At 37.8% G+C, this 17,614-nt stretch overlaps 1 protein-coding gene across 50 annotated transcripts in view; it reads right to left on the bottom strand.

Annotated features, from left to right (window-relative positions):
- Positions 1 to 1,625: 1,625 nt before the first annotated feature.
- Positions 1,626 to 17,614, bottom strand: part of PICALM (phosphatidylinositol binding clathrin assembly protein) — a 105,870-nt gene continuing 89,881 nt past the window's right edge. For 18 of the 50 annotated variants that reach the window (XM_078340035.1, XM_078340036.1, XM_078340039.1 and 15 more), the window contains one exon: positions 1,626 to 2,984. In XM_078340035.1, coding sequence (XP_078196161.1) covers positions 2,970 to 2,984 — 15 coding nt within the window. In that variant the 3' untranslated portion in view covers positions 1,626 to 2,969. Of the gene's footprint in view, positions 2,985 to 4,428; positions 4,532 to 13,712; positions 13,759 to 17,614 lie in introns of all 50 variants that reach the window. The other 32 variants (XM_017977716.4, XM_017977719.4, XM_017977724.4 and 29 more) reach the window with 3 other exon arrangements.

The raw sequence follows: 17,614 nt of genomic DNA, 5'->3' as shown, positions 1-17,614 counted from the left end.
TATCCAGAACAGCTGTACTGGTTTATACTCATCTTAGCTTTAGATAAGCAATCAAACTTTGTGTACTCTTGACCATAGTGGTACATACACAGATGCTACTTGATAAACACAATGACATTCTATACTCTATTGTACAGCAGACACCCATACAAAGACAGCTGGCTACGGAGCTTACCGTGTCTCCAATGACAAACGAGATGTAAAAGTGTCAGTTTACAGCTTTCTTCCTGGCCACCATAATGGGTTTGAGATTTAAGAGGTCCAAGAAAATAATGCCTGCTGGTCTGGTTGCAGGTTTAAGCCTCATGATGACCCTAAGACTTGTCTTAGGATAGAATCAGAAATCTATCTTAAGAGTAGACCAACAACCAGACCATAGTAGCTCTGGATGTCAACTCAAGCGGAGTTGATAAAGATTAAGTGAATCAATCTCTCTGAACCTCAGTTTCCTCATCTATGAAATAGGTAGCACAAAAGTGCTTCTTTCATACACTCAATTAAATGAATGAGTACATATAAAAGCTCTAAGAACAGCCTTACACTTACAAAGCACTGTTTCTCTTTTTTTTTTTGAAACAGGGTCTCACTGTCACCCAGGCTAGAGTGCAATGGTGCAATCTCGGCTCACTGTAACCTCCACCTCCCATGTTCAAGTGATTCTCCCACTTCAGTCTCCCACGTAGCTGGAACTACAGGCATGCACCATCACACCTGGCTAATTTTTTGTATTTTTGGTATAGATAGGGTTTCAACATATTGCCCAGTCTAGTCTTGAACTCCTGGGCTCAAGTGATTGTGCACCTCAGCCTCCCAAAACACTGGGATAACAGGTGAGCCACTGTGCCCAGCTCCTTTTCTGATTTCTGATTCCAACACATAAAATGGGTAAAACATGGATAATACTTATCATCGAACACAGCCCAAAAGTTGTTTAAACAATAAAATGGAAATGGTTATGAAGGACGTCACATACTGAAAAACACACACAAAAAAAAGGCAACATGAAAGAAATAAGCCACAGATCTTAAAAACACCTCTTCAAACACCAGAAGAGACAAAAATTTGTGATGTTAAGAAGGGTAACGTATAAAAGTACAACTTACCAGTTTACATGAAAATGGTTTAATAAAAGTGTAACTTAAAAAGCTGGTAAAATTTATTGGCTAAGACCGTATTTTTTTTTTTCTAACCACAGCAAATATTATGCAGAAACTTATCAGTGCAAAGCTTTTAATCCTTTATCATGTACTCTGAACCCTACAGACTATTAAATAGGCAACATGATACAATCAAAGGTTTCTTTGACAGACATAATTATATGTACCGATATGTTAAACTCAACTGCATATTACCCTTTAAACTTACCTGACTAAAGGCATCTGATCAAAAGACAAAAAGTGAACAATTTTAATAAGTAGTTGTGTTTGTCAATAAGAGTCCACAAGGTAACAAAAAGTGTAAAGATATCTCTTTGAAAATTTATACAAAACAAACCTTCCATGTTACTAAATCAACAAATATAATCACCTGGGTATACTTTTATTAGGGAAAAATTATGATACTGATAATTAAAAAGAGAAAGGGAAAATGAAAATGTACCTCAGACCAGAATACCATAACAAAAGTTTTGTGGAAGCTGTATTTTATTTGAAAATCCACCCATTTTGCTAACATACATTTTAATATTGTAAACAAAAATAGAATCTGCAGAGACAATGCAACAAGAATGCTTAAACTCATGTACAGAATTGCTTTCCTACAATGAACTGTCCTTCTTAAGGCCCCTCTCAACTCAAATGTTACGATGTATTTACACAAAGCACCGATCAACAGTGCAGTTTAATTCGCTTACTAAACTCTTGGCTAAACATTAACAATACTATTTCCCCTTATTTAAAAGGTACATGATTATAACATGGCACAAGCCAAATAAAAAGTTCAAGGACTTTGCCCCCCTTCCCTCCCACTTGTAATACCTTCTAGAGTTTTAGTGAAAAGAAGGAAAGTCTTGAAGTGAAAGCAATTCCTCACATTCATTTTGGAAAGGCCCTAATGTCAAATGGAAAATAATGACATGCCAAGCACAAAGCAGTAAAGATCCTTCCCAATGCACTAATGCTGAATTTAAAATGTAGTGCTTTTCCTAGTCAGTGAACTGTTCCCTGGCAAAATCCTAGGCACAGAATTGACTATAAGGATTAATGCATTTATAATGCTTCCCTAAATCCCATAGAGACTGAGAATTCTCAAGAGATTCAGACCTATGGACTTGCCTTAAAATATTTAGTGCTCTGTATGTCAGCTGAGAAAAGCATTCTGAATCAGATTCATTCTTGTGGATAAAAATCAAACATACTGTGCACATCCATACTCATTTTCGTAAGGAGGTTTGATACAATATTAATGTTACGTAAAATTGATAATCATAAATAAATACAAATACTTAAGGAATGTCTACTGCAAACTGAATATAATTTTTAAAAAAAAAAAAAAGAAGTTAATTTCAGTTACTATTGCTGTATATTTGTGAGGTCTGGAGAAAAGAAAGATAATGCATAATTAAGAATTTTAATTTTGATCCCCCCAAAAGAGTTCTGTTGAAATACAGTAAAGGACACAGTTCTTCTCTCCAGGCAGCTTTTCCAAATACAAATTTCTCACTTTCCAAGGGCTTTTCTTGATAGGTTACTGATTATGGGTATTAACAGGAGTTGAAAGAACTGAAGGGTTAGTCACCAAAAAGACAGATCTTAGTCTTAAATCATAGCAATTCTTGGCTTTATAAACTGTATTGATACGTTCTCCTATAAACTAGTCCCAATTTCCTTCATGGGCCTTCACTGAGTTACTTGTAGCATTCTAATGGAAGAAAAGAGTTTAAGAGACAGCAGTTTGGATTTTGCTGGAAGTAAGAATTTTGCTGCTTGAGCACTTGTCTTTTTGGAGTAATTCCATTCTCTTCCATCAAGTTACATAAACTGTATCTGAAAAAAAAACAGGGGGATACGTTAATTCATTGTATTGTAGGATGTCGTCTCATAAATAAAAATGCTTTGTGGTCTTTACCATTTAGCTGGCCCAGAAGTGTTCACAACATGCTTATCACAAACCCTGCTTATAAAACAAAGTCAGTATTATCAACGTATGTGCCAGAGAGCTCAATATTTGATGCATATAGAGAATTCCAAATGTTTTTTGTTGTGGTGGTTGTTTTTGAGAGAGGGTCTTGCTCTGTTGACTAGGCTGGATTGCAGTGGCTTGATCAAAGTTCACTGGCTGGGCATGGCAGCTCATGCCTGTAATCCCAGCACTCTGGGAGGCTGAGGTGAGCAGATCACCTGAGGTCAGGAATTCAAGACTGGCCTGGCCAACATGGTGAAACCCCATCTCTATCAAAAATTAGAGAAATGAGCCAGGTGGGGTGGCAGGTGCCTGTAATGCCAGTTACTTGGGAAACTGAGGCAGGAGAATCACTTGAACTTGGGAGGTGGAGGTTGCAGTGAGCTGAGATCGTGCCACCACTACACCTGGCTAATTTATTTGGGGGAGCGGAGGCGGAGAGTAGAGACTGGGGTCTCACCATATTTCCCAGGCTGGTCTTGTACTACTAGCTCCAAGTGATCCTCCTGCATCAGCCTCCCAGAGTGCTGGGATTACAGGCATGAGCAACCACGTCCAGGCCAAATACTTAATTACTAAAAATTGAGGAGCGGCAGGTGGAGGAGGAGAAAGATCAATGACCTATATTTTTATGATGAGTTCAGAAAAATCTCTCCATAAGCACAAATACCACACGCTAAATCTCATTTGGGAAAGAAAAATTTGCATATTATTTCCAAATGATATACAATTAAAGGTAATAAAGGGAACAATAATATTATACTAAGTCATTTTTATTAACATAGCCATAAAAAATACTTTTCAATAGGGTACCACTGTTCTTTCAAAGATATTTCACTCACAATTTCCCTTAAAGTGCCCAGCCAAAGATCTATTATTAAAGTAGATATGCTAATAAACTTGCCAAATCAGAAGACTATAAACTCCCACAGATCTAGAAGGTATATCTAAACTGGAGGCTAGAGCCCCAAGAAGAACAAATTACACTGTCTTCCAGCAAACAGAGGCAGTGTGGATCATGTGCAGAAGGGCTTAAGTATTCACTTGCCCTTAATTAAAAAGCAAACTTTATCTGATCTCATCCATTTGTGAACAGTGGGTGAGATTACATTTTCCAAAAGTTGTTTTTCCTTATGTCCTATCTTTTCATTTTGTACCTAAAGAATAGAGGAAGAGGAGGAGGAGGAGGAGGAGGAGAGGGATCCTAGAGTCCTTTAAAGAAATGAAAGAGAAGTGTGGATTATACTTAGTGTTTGGTAATTCTTTTTAAGTATTTAAGTCCCCATCTCCCACAACAAGCAGCAATACCTAAAGTGATTTATAAGAAATCCTCCAAAGAGAGCTCTGCAAAAGGGTCCTTTCCTGAAGCTCTGTGAGGACTGTGACTGGAGGGACTGGATGCTGCCGACAGCTGGGGGAAAAGAAGACAGAGAGAGGGAAAGAAAAAAAGATCTCAGAATGACAGAACATGAAAGCAGAAAATGTATGAAAGAAGAAGTGGTTTTTGTTTTGTCATCTTTAATAAATATAAGGGCAGCCTTTGTAGAAAATGGATTGTTAAGACAAAAGTTTCAGTCACATGTCAAGTTAAAAGGTAAGCAATGGCATGTGTTTTTCAGAAAACAAACTCTTGCCTCTGAAATTTCAAAGGAATGAAGTCTTTTATCCAAAAAAGTCAATATAAGCTGACCCATGGTTAAGAATTTTGAGTGTATGGGGGGTGGGGTGTGGAGGGCAGGGGAAGGAATACATAATTGCATTTTTTAAAATTGAGAAAACATAGTTTCCTGTGTCCAGGCTATCTGTCCAAAGCTGTGCAAACTCTGACCTCAGTCCAGACCCAACACATCTAGCTGCAATATTCTTTCCTTTCTTTCTTTATAAGTGTAGAAAGGCCTGTCCTCAGTTCACAGACTTTTTATAGAAAGTTGCTTCCTGCTCATTTATCTGGAGACATTGCAACTGACACACATACTGTGGGAGGTGAAAGGGACCTTAGGTCACCTACTGTAACTGCTACATACTGCCCTGAATATGGGGAATACTTAAGATCTTTGATTCTACTTTCTATTTGGATTTATTTACTTGATTCTTAGAATCTGCTCCTATTGTTTAATTTGAATATGCTGTAAGGCAAGTAAACCACTGAACTCAGTATGTATCTTTATTCTCCCAAATATAGACTATTCCTTAAGAACTAAGACATTAATTTTTTAAATTTTCTTGAACCTAGTTTTAGCTGAAAAGTCAGAATTTGTTTTGTTTTGTTTTTTGTTTTATGAGACAGAATTTCGCTTTTGTTGCCCAGGCTGGAGTGCAATGGTGTGATCTCAGCTCACTGCAACCTCCGCCTCCTGGGTTCAAGCAATTCTCCTGTCTCAGCCTCCCGAGTAGCTGGGATTATAGGCATGCGCCACCACGCCCAGCTAATTTTGTATTTTTAGTAGAGACGGGAGTTTCTCCATGTTGGTCAGGCTGGTCTCAAATTCTCGACCTCAGGTGATCCACCCGCCTCAGTCTTCCAAAGTGCTGAGATTACAGGTATGAGCCACCACACCTGAAGATGTTAATTTTCATAAATGTATCCCCTTTATTCAGCTTACATGAGCATTTCAAACCCAACATGAACCATTTTACTTTGGAACAAACTTTTTTTTTTTTTTTTTTTTTTGAGACGGAGTTTCGCTTTTGTTACCCAGGCTGGAGTGCAATGGCGCAGTCTCGGCTCACCGCAACCTCCGCCTCCTGGGTTCAGGCAATTCTCCTGCCTCAGCCTCCTGAGTAGCTGGGATTACAGGCACGCGCCACCGTGCCCAGCTAATTTTTTGTAATTTTTAGTAGAGACGGGGTTTCACCATGTTGACCAGGATGGTCTTGATCTGTTGACCTCGTGATCCACCCGCCTCGGCCTCCCAAAGTGCTGGGATTACAGGCTTGAGCCACCGCGCCCGGCCTGGAACAAACTTTTAATTCCTTTTCTTCCTCTGTATAAGATTGCAAAGCATGTAAGCACAGGACTATCAGAAAATGAGCTATCCTTTTAGGGATGTCCAAATGAGCAATAAAAGTTGACTAACTGGAAATAGTTTTAATTCATACTTCAATATTCAAATCCTATAGATTTCTTTGCTGGTCCCACATGATTTCATTTCTTTCTACCTCTTTTTTTTTATTTTTTTATTTTAAGGAAAAGCACTTATTCATTAGTTCATTTAGAGAATGAACAGCCAGTGAGCTTCAGCAAATATTACATCACTAGTATATACAATTTGTTCTGGATGCCAAGATCCATTTATAGGTATCAGTTATACTCGTGGTTGAGTTATTTTCCTAATCCATATCTTGTTCCCAGAAACAAATGTTCAAAGACAATGGGAAGAGACTAATGGAAGGATGATGGAATCACGCAGGCAGCTACAGATGGGAGGACAGGGCAGTATGCCTGGGCTTGAGGTTTCAAATATCATCCATAAATAGACAAATTAAGCTATAACTATGGGAAAGATTCCCTCTCCCCACTCTTTAGTGCAACCACAGACGAACATTCAAACGCAGAATGATTTCAAGTAAAGTGATCAACTGTTACTGAGCTGGAGGGAGTCTAACATCCACATTTATCTCCAAGATTAACCTGGTTTCTCTCCAAAGCAAATCTTCTTTCACCTGAAGTTAAAACAACAGTAACAGCAAATTCTATTTATCACAGATAGACTATGTCTAAAATCTGAAGTTTCCTATGACAGCCCATACTGAAATACCTTCTTAAGTCACATATTTTCACTAGGGTAGCAGCCTGAACACCTGACCCAAAGTAAAATGCCCCTGAAGAATATAGAAGAGACAAAACTATTCTCAATAGGTGAGCATACTGCTAGACAAGCCCTAGAGGTTTATAAACAATGTTGAAAGGGATCATTTTGCCTTGGGAAAAAGAGCTGGTTTCTGACTAGAACTTCTAGTAGTCTCTTAAATTAGTAAAACACATACATACACATGTCTTAGGTCCATAAAAATGTAGCTAAACTAAAACATGATAGAGACCACCAAGAAGAAAACAAGATGACATCCCTGGAATAAGTTTCTTATCATCAATATCCATATTAAGCAGATGAAATCATAGCCAGGGCTAGCTTGACTGACTGCACAATTCCAAGGAGAGGGACACCCAGCAGCCCCTGACCATTCTACCCCTTCCTGTCATCTATTCCAAAGCACAAACACACCATGCACCAGTGAGAAAGTAGTCACCTCAGAGAGTAAATAAGAGAAGGAAAAGAAATGTGCTTCAGTGGCCCAATTACTGCTCAGGAAAATCAAGAACAAAATAGCATGAAGAGGCAATGGGATCTTGGTGGGTGAGAAGTAGGAGGATTTTAAAACTTTAAAGAGCTGACTCGACTCTACTTATTACTGTGAGTAAATTAAAGAACATGATGTAGGGTGGCTAAGAAACATAAAAAGGCAAGGTTAAAGTACTAGAGGATAAAAAAATTAAAAGCACAAACTAGCAACCAAAAAATGGCCATTAACATTAATCACAAAATCACCCCATTTTACAAGTGAGCATATGTAATTTGTTGTTCTGGACACTAAGACAAATCATAATTGATCATTCCAGTTAAGCCCTACTCTTACGACACCAGGTATCTAGCAAAATAATTTAAAAAAAACAAAAAACAAAAAAACAAAGACCCTTTACCTATTTACTTCAAATAACATTCTCTATCCCAAAATTCCCATAAAGCCAAACAAAATTGGTATAGCTGTAAGTTTGTTCAAATTGAAATGACCTATGTCACAACTGAAGATGTCTTAAAGTGGTCAGTCTTACTGGTCCAATACGTAGTCTTTTCTCATGTATAGAAAAATGAAATGAGAAGAGCAGCATATAAATAAAAATGCTAAAATCTGCAAGTAGTTGATGACAGTATCTCTTAAATTCCTTATCTCCTTTTCCACTCCTCTAATCAATCTTTAAGAAAAATATCATACAATGTTACCAAAATCTTTGCTTTATATCCAGAGCAACGATTTTTTAGGTTATAGAGTGTGTTTAATACATCAACAGTGTCTTGTTCAGTCACCCAGGCTGGAGTGCAGTGGTGCAGTCATGAGTCACTGAAGCCTCAATTTCCTGGGCTTAAGTGATCCTCCCATCTCAGCCTCAAAAGTAGCTTGGATTACAGGCAAGCACCACCACACCTGGCTTTTAAAATTTTTTTAAAATAAAGATCTTGCAAAATTGTCCAGGCTGGTTCAAACTGACTTTAATAAAGGACAAACATACCTAGCTTAAAGAAGGTAAACAACAACAATAAAAAGTCTACTAAAAGACTAAATATCATAAAACAAAATTGGTTACTCCTTCATTTTACTCCTGTTAAACACCAAACCAAAAAAAAAAAAAAAATTCATGTCAGAACATGAAAACAGCAACAATCTTAGAAAGTCAGGCTAGCGCAATTAAAAGCTTATGAGAGAATGGTTGAATATTTAGGAAAAAACCTGTGACGTATCATTTGGCTGTACTTAAAATTCTTAAGAGAACCAACTATGCCACATCTTTGCATTTGAATTTTTCAGTCATCCAAAAGCCTGGGTAGCAACTTAACAATGCTGTAGAGATTCATTTTGTTGCACTGGCAAAGTCAACATCTTAAGAGAAAAATGGATATACTCCCTTTGCCTGGAATGACAGTGCCAGGTTTCACAGAAAGATGGGTCTGAATCTAATCCTGACTCTCTTATAAGATTAGGTTTAGAATACCAGGCCCAAAACCTGTATCCCTGCTTATGGTTGTCTTGAGAATTAAATGAACATAAGCAACCAGCATGTTGCCTGGCATATATTAAGTAACTCAAATATTCATAGTTCCATCTTCCCTACTACCTAACATCAAATGTTCATCTACAGTTGTAACAGGTCTAGCTCAAATTTCATTGCCTCTTTGTTGTTCTTGCTCTTCAGCTGTATGTCTTTCTTTTAAGGGCTCTCATTCTATCATCAACCAGTCACTTGTGTATCTGTATTACACTCACCTTTAGGCTCCTCAGGTGCAGGAACCACTTTATCAGTCTCTTGTTCAACAACTAGCAGTCGCTTACATATCGTAAGCATTCTAAAATGTGCTAAATTAAAATGCCTTTTGGTGACAAACAAGCTCCATCTAAAAACAGTCTCGAAAGTGGGAAGTACAAAGAAATTATTACAACTGCCTTATTTAAAAAATTTCTATTTTTGCTGGGTGAGGTGGCTCATACCTGTCATCCCAGCACTCTGGGAGGCTGAGGTGGGCAGATCACGAGGTCAGGAGATCGAGACCATCCTGGCCAACAAGGTGAAACCCAGTCTCTACTAAAAATACAAAAAAAATTAGCTGGGCATGGTGGTGCACACCTGCAGTCCCAGCTACTCGGGAGGCTGAGGAAGGAGAATTGCATGAACCCAGGAGGCGGAGAGTGCAGTGAGCCAAGATCACGCCATTGCACTACAGCCTGGGTGACAGTGTGAGACTCTGTCTCAAAAAAAAAAAAAAAATCAAGGTAACCTATTAATACACACAATAATGCTACACGCTTGCTATAGTTTCAAGTGTTTGTTCCCTGCAAAACTCGTTTAAATTTAGCTGCCATTGTAAATAAAGTATTAAGAGTTAGGACTTTTAAGAGGCATTTAGATTCTCAAGAGAGTAGGTATGCCCCTTTTTCTTTTCTCTCTCTGCCTTTCTGCCTGTCATGTGATGCCTTCCACCATGTTATCAAGCACCAAGGAGGCCGCTGACAAATGCCAGTACCTTAATACTAGACTTCTCAGCCTACAGAACTGTGAGCCAATAAATTTCTGTTCTTTATAAACTACCCAGTCTATGGTATTCTGTTACAGCAGCACAAACAGGCTAGGACAATGCTTCAAACATGTGTTCCTAATCCTGCTGTGTAATCAAAACATTTAGAGACCATGGTGCCACTAAACAGAATTCCACAGAGACACTGAGTCACAGAACAGTTAGGCTGTTTTGGGATAATGTTTAGAACATGGCCAGACCATTAACGGTAAACTGAATCCAGTTGCTTAGGGATATAAATATACAGCATTGTATTTCATTTATTTATATTAAAGATAATGCTATTTCTCAGCTTCCTCTGTGAGATGGGGCTAAAAGACAAGATTTCTCTACTATTCACCTGCAGGGGTCTGTCCTTTGGGTTAAGTCTAGTACCACAAATAATTGCTTCCTGTGTTTATGCTCAACAAAACCTCACCTTGGGTTTCTGCCCGTTAACAACATAACAAAGTTATGCCAACATTAACCTTGTCACCTTGAATGCATTACCCATTTTACTTTAGAGAATGCCACACAGTGACCTGCGAGCATTCCATTTTGGATATATGTTGTATGTGAACCTCTCTAAAACTTTTTCTTTCCTTCCGGAGATAGGGTCGCTCTGTTGCCCAGGCTGGAGTACAGTGGTAATCACTGCCAACTGCAGCCTCCAATTTCTCGGCTCAAGTGATCCTTCTACCTTAGCCTCCGAAAGTGCTGAGATTACAGGTATGAGCCACTGTGCCCAACTGTCCTCTCAGAATTAGAGAATAAGGACAATTCAGGGAATAGGGACAACTTCTAAAAATAACAGCAACCTTTTACATTTTTCTTAGTCAGTTTCAAATATTTTCATTTGATCCTTACAGCAAAATGATAAAGCACAAAAAGTAATACCACGATTTTGCAGATAAGGAAAATAAGACTCAAAGTTACACAGAGAATTTGCCCTTCATACATGGTTAGTTGAGAAGTAAAGACTGTTGAATTGTGACCGCCCCCCAAAAATATGTGTTGAAGTCCTAACCCCAGGTGCCAATAAATTTGACCCTACCTGGAAATAGGGTCTTTATAGATGTAATAAAGTTAAAATGAGGTCATTGGAGTGACCCTAACTTGATGATAAGTGTCCTTATAAGGAGAGGCACATGGAGGTAGAGACACATAGAATACCACGTGACAGGTAGCAATTAAACGGCTACAGGTGCAAACTATGGAATGACTGGGGCTACCAAAAGCTGGAAAAGCCAAAGGCTCCTCCTCTAGAAAACTCAGAGGGAGCATGGCTCTGCCGATTCCTTGATTTCTCCAGAAGTGATAGAGAACAAATTTCTGTCACTTTAGGCTATTAAGTTTGTGGTACTTTGTTACAGCAGTCCTAGGAAACTACAACACAGACTCTAATGTAGATCTGCTGGTTTCAAGGCTGGTGTATTTTTTCCTCTCCAGACTCTGCTATCCCAGTTAATTTTAATTCAACTAGAATTTATGGCTATACTGAATTTACAGGAAAAAGTTAAAATGGGAGTAGAGAAATAATTTTTTAAAGGAACTTTTCTGGTAAATGTGAGACAACACATTCCCATGCTTTCTGGAGACACAGTGCTGTACATGTCACTGATGTTCGTCATGAAGATTCTGCAGAACTTCACAGGCACCCAAGATTTTAAGAACACTTTCTGGTTTTCTTTAATAAGACAAGAAATGAGATATCTACCTTTTCAAGAATGTTCTCAGCAAAAACCGAGTAATAAACAAGGTCTTGTCTTGTTAGCAATAGTGGTCAGCAGATGAGACTCCTAACATTTCTGTTCTGAATGATTCAGGTGTATACTTGGAGCTACGAAACTAGTTTTCACCTGTGGTACCACATCCCAATCCCCAAAGAAACTTCCCTCATGGTATTCTGTAGCAGGCAAGGATGAATGAGCACAACACACTGCTGACAAGGCAAAAAGGCCTTCCTCACAGAAATCTAGCTGGGCAGATCCGCTGACAAAAGAAGTACTACCAATATGTACAATTAACACACCACAAAAGAAGAAAACAAACAAACCAACCCAAAAAACAAAACCAAAATGAAGCCTAAAAGCAGCCACTAGTTCTTAAATACAAGAAAGTAATTTAAAAGGCTATTTTTTTTCTAAGACTTAAATTATTAGAATATCTAAAGGCAACAGTGCTCCCATTTACTAGGATAAAAAGCACTCACAACAAGCTATTGTTTCCTTTTAGACACTTAACTGATATCAGAGTTATTTAAAATTAGCCACTGCAAACAACAAAAAACAGCATCCATTTTGCATCTTTAACCATATCCTCCATAAACAAAACTGGCAGTCCTCCTTTTTAAAAAAGGCCTAATACCAGTCAAAAAACCAACAAAAGTTGGCCAGGTCCAGTGGTTCTTGCCTATATCCTAGCACTTTGGGGGGCCAACGTGGAAAGACTGCTTGAGGTCAGGAATTCAAGACCAGTCTGATGTATACTCTCTCTACAAAAAATTAAAAATTAGCCAGGCATGGTGGTGTGTGCCAGCAGTCTTAGCTACCCTGGAGGCTGAAGCTAAAATGAGTCATGTTCTTGCCACTGCACTCCAGCATGGGTGACAGAGTGAGACCCTATCTCAATAATAATAGAAATAATAAAACAAACAAAAACAACAAAAAAGAAACCAACAAAACCTTTAATATGCTTAATTTTAAAATTAAATGCCCAAAGGTAATACTCTATATTTTTCATATTGCTTTTGGGAGAATAGGCGGATTGATATGTGATCAGTGGGAATTTTTCATATAAGGAAATAATAAGATAACAACAACCCTCCCTACCATCAAAGAGCTTCAAAAATACCTAAACTCCCATATAAGCATTCATTTAAAAAGTGTTATTTTATATAACAATGACTTACAAAAGAAAATTAAAACTAGGTTAACTGTCCTCATGCTTAGTAACATAATAGCTGCATACGGCAACTATACAATGAGTTTAGAATTACTGGTGAGCAATGGAGATTTCTATTTATATAAAGCACCAGTAAGAGAAAGCAGGAGTTCCCTTTCTCCCCAGGTTAATAAACAGACACACTAGCAATCTCTAGGAAGCAACCCAACAGTAAGGCCGGGAGGAAGCATGGAAGAGAAACCAAAGGAAAACCACAAGGACCTAGAATTTCCATGAAGTTAAACATCTAGGAAGATACACTAATGAAGAACAACATACTAAAGATGGCTACAATGTTAGGCATGAACATAAAGACATAATATCCATTTTTAAACAACAATTCCATGAAAATATCTAAAAATTACAGAAAAATGACCCAGTACAAAAAAGGGAGAAAAAGGTATGTGTATAGGAATTCATAATTTCAAAGCTACAATGCAGTCTACTAAATTAAAGCCAAAATGACAATTTCCTGGAACTGAATCAAGTCTGAGCTAACAGCCATCTGCAAGGTGTTAGCTGCTTTCTCACAAACAAGCACTAATGCAGTGCTTAGAGTAACCCAGATGAAACGTAAAACACAACATACTGGAATGTCTCACTAAATGGCAACAAGATAAATGTATCTGAGAGGGCTAGGATTCTCTCAAAAATCAGGCAAAAGACCAAAAGCTACAACTTACTTAGGTGAGTTAACAGTTCTCAAAACAAACACTTCAAGGAGCAAGGAAGAACTTTTTGGGAATAGCTGTAGAACTGAGATTTGATTATAAGATTCTATTTTGATGGAATTTCATTTTTCATTTAAACTACCATTTACTTTACCCCATACAAAGAGATGGATGGTCTCTGCCCTCAATGATTTTTGAATCTAATTGGAAAAAAGAGAACAAAACAATGAAAGAACAATTAAAACATAATTCATTAAGAAAAATTATTTTGGTTTCAGCTAGCATTCTGTGGACAAAATTAATCCAAGAGACACATTAAAGCATGAGAAAAACCTCATCCAATTCCAAGATACACAGTTTAATTCTTTTCTTTTTAAAAAATAAAGGTACAGGGTCTCACTATGTTGCCCAGGCTGGTCTCAAACTCCTGTACTTAAGTGATTCTCCTGCCTCAGCCTCCCAAAGTACTAATATTATAGGCATGAGCCACTGTACCCACCAACAATTTATGTTTTAATTATTAAAATTATTGAAGCATGAAGTTAAAGTTGTCTTCATTCCTCAGGTGAGCCTTGTAATGTTTTGGTTCACCATAACTATTAGCCAATAAATTAAACCAATTCTGAACACCACCTTAAGTTATTAGAATGGTTACAAGTAACTGAAATGAGAGATGAAGAAGGGGCAGACTAAGTTATATGATGAAAAAGGTAAGCTTACAAGGTGATTCATTTATTTAACAAATAATGTCCAAAAACTGTATGTCAGGCACTGTTCTAGGAACCAGGGACAGAGAAGTAAACATGCTACAGAGAAGCTTGCCTTCATGAATGAAGCTTATAGTTTAGTAAAGAAGTCCCTTGCTAGACTGGATGGATGCCAGGTAGTCACACAGTCTGTACGAAAAAATAATGCAGAATAAGGAAAAGAATTCCAGATCTCATAAGGATATGAAAGGGATAAGAGATGACTGAAAACTGAACAAAGAGTAAAGCCACTTTATGGCAGGTGAAGGACTTTTGGAAAAGAAAAATAATAGCAGAACACTGGATACTTAATGAGAATTGTAAAAGTATAGAATTGAAGAACTTTAATATTCTGTTAACTCATTATTACGCTTATAAATAAGGAGACTTCATGAGGTAGTTTTAAGATGGGTGAAAACCTATGAAAAGGCTTTAAATGTTCAGTTATATTTAGATTCACTTCCTCAGGCTGGGTGTAGTGATTCACACCTATAATCCCAACACTTGTGGAGGTCCAAGTGGGCAGATCACTTGAGGCCAGGAGTTTGAGATCAGCCTGGCCAACATGGTGAAACTCCATCTCTACTAAAAATACAAAAAGTTAGCTGGCCATGGTGTTGTGTGCCTGTAATTCCAATTGCTGGGGAGGCTAAGGCAGGAGAACGCTTCACCACAGGAGGTGGAGGTTGCAGTGAGCCGACATTGTACCACTGCACTCCAGCCTGGGGGACACAGTGAGACTCTGTCACCCACACAAAAAAAAGATTCACTTCCTTAAATGTTTGATTATGGAGATAGGTATTACAAATACTGCCTATAGAAGATTATTCCAGTATTTACAGAAAGGATTATATCAAGGAGGCAGAGAACATGGGTGACTATTGCAAAACAAGCATGAATAAAGAGGTTCTAAGATTGGGTGAAAGTTGTAGAATGCAAGAAGGGTGGATCTAATTATAGCAGAGGAACAATTAGTGGGACTTTGTGATTAGATACATGGAGAATAAAGGAATTCAAAAAAGAATTAAAAGTAACATTAAGATTAAGATTCTGACTTTCAAATGACTCAGATGACTAGAGAGACAAAAGCTTCTTTGAGCCATTTCACTGCTGCCTGATTTTATTTTTCTAGTTATCAATTTGCTTCATATGCTTTTTCAGTAATACTTAAGTACTCATTCCAAATTTTATCTCTCAAATAGCAACTTAATATCGAATGTTCTCATTCATTTCTCTTGTGATAAAAAGTAATTAGTAAAAGGTATTTCTGTTTCTGTTTCTTCTCATGCACAAGGAAATTCTGGCACTTTCTGGTGTTTCTGTGAAAGGGTTATGGGGGTTTTAGAAGGCAACAGGACATAAAACCTAGGTTAAGAACAGATGCTGGCTGAGTGCGGTGACTCACACCTGTAATCCCAGCACTTTAGGAGGCTGACGTGGGTGCACTGCTAAAGCTCAGGAGTTCAAGAACACCCTGGGCAACACGGCAAAACTCCATCTCCTCAGAAAATACAAAAATTAGCCAGGTGTGGTGGCACACACCTGTAATCTCAGCTATTCAGGAGACCAAGGCAGGAGAATGGCTTCAACCTGGAAGGTGGAAGTTACAGTGAGCCAAGATCATACCACTGTACTCCAGGGTGACAAGGAGAGACCCTGTAAAACGAAACGAAACGAAACGAAACAAAACAAGAGCAGATGCTAGGCAACCAGCAATTTTTTTTTTTTGAGATGAAGTTTTGCTCCTGTCGCCAGTCTGGAGTGCAACGTGTGTGGTCTTGGCTCAATGTAAGCTCTGCCTCCTGGGTTCAAGCAATTCTCCTGCCTCAGCCTCCTGAGTAGCTGGGATTACAGGTGTGTGCCACCATGCCCAGCAAATTTTTGTATTTTTAGTAGAGACGGGGTTTCACCATGTTGACTGGGCTGAACTCCTGACCTCTGATGATCTACCCACCTGGGCCTCCCAAAACACTGGAATTACGGGTGTGAGCCATCGTGCCCAGCCAACAAGCAATTTTTTAAAGTTAGATTTTTGCCAACATTAAAAAAAAAAAAAAAAAAAAAAAAAATCACATTTTTTTTTTTAAAAAAGCAAAACTCATACACAATGTTTCCAGGTTGAAGGAATTAACCAAAATTTTAGAGGATATTCTTTACAACTATAGTAGTTACATCCTGTTTGTGTGAATGTGGTTTATAATCTAGCAGAAAAACCTAAGGAATCTGCAGAGTGTTCACTGCTGACAAAAGAAGATGGTGTTACTGTATTGGCCATTAAGGGCTCAGTCCCACTAGAAGACAGTGGCAAAAATGAACACTGGACTAGGAATCAGAGACACCTGGGGACAAGTTGATTTCACCACTTAATTAGTTGAAGAACCTTTCCAAGTCTGTTTTCTTTATCTATAAAATATGATGGTGACAGAAGACCCATCCACCTTAAAGAATCAGGTAAAATAATGTACATGAAAGTAATCGGAAATTCTCTGATAGTATCCAAGCTTATGGTAGCAATATATTCTGACAAGAGCCAGCAAATCGAGATGCATTTTGGGTGAAGGGTTTAACTACATATCAGGAAAAAAACTTCTGAAGTCAAAGGTCTCTAGTAAGTCTTTAGCATGGACTATAGCTTAAAAAAAAAATTACTTAAATACATTTTAGGTTTTTATCACTTAGTTTCTTATAGCAAAAAAAATTAATTATTAAAGTAAATAATACATATCTGAAGTTAAATGTACCAAAAAACCAAAGGACATGAAAAAGACATAATTGTATATCAAGAAAACATCTACAACAACAGGGAAATCATCAATATACTTCGTTAAAGGTTATCAAGTTAAACCAGTAATCAGAATACTGCTGGTAAAAAGTTCAGTAGTGGTTACTATAAATTCTCAGTCCATTTTATAAAAATGAATGCATAAAAACTGACTTATAAAAGTAATGACTGTGTCAATTACCCTGACTCCAAGCTATTTTCAATTGTCACTGTAAATACTTAACTGCTTAAAGAACAAAAAGACAGTGATTTTAACATGGATAAAGGGAGGTGACAAAAAAGAAAGGCATGTGGGTAAATGTACAAATCGCAACCAACATGAATTTTACCTCTTAAAACAGAACTAAATTCACTACCCACTCTCAGCCAACAGTTACAATTTATTAAGAGATATCATATTTTAAAAGGCTGAAATATGAAAGGATTGCCTATGCTTAACTAGTCTATGAAATACAGTCCACAGTTTCACTTTGTGTGGTTTCAGTTACCCAAAGTGAATCATGGTTTGAATATAGGTAAGTAGAGGAA

Source organism: Callithrix jacchus, chromosome 10 (genome assembly GCF_049354715.1).
Source record: "Callithrix jacchus isolate 240 chromosome 10, calJac240_pri, whole genome shotgun sequence".
In the NCBI taxonomy this organism is placed as follows: domain Eukaryota; kingdom Metazoa; phylum Chordata; class Mammalia; order Primates; family Cebidae; genus Callithrix; species Callithrix jacchus.
Note: the sequence above shows the minus strand (reverse complement) of the source record. Positions and strands in the feature narration are given on the sequence as shown.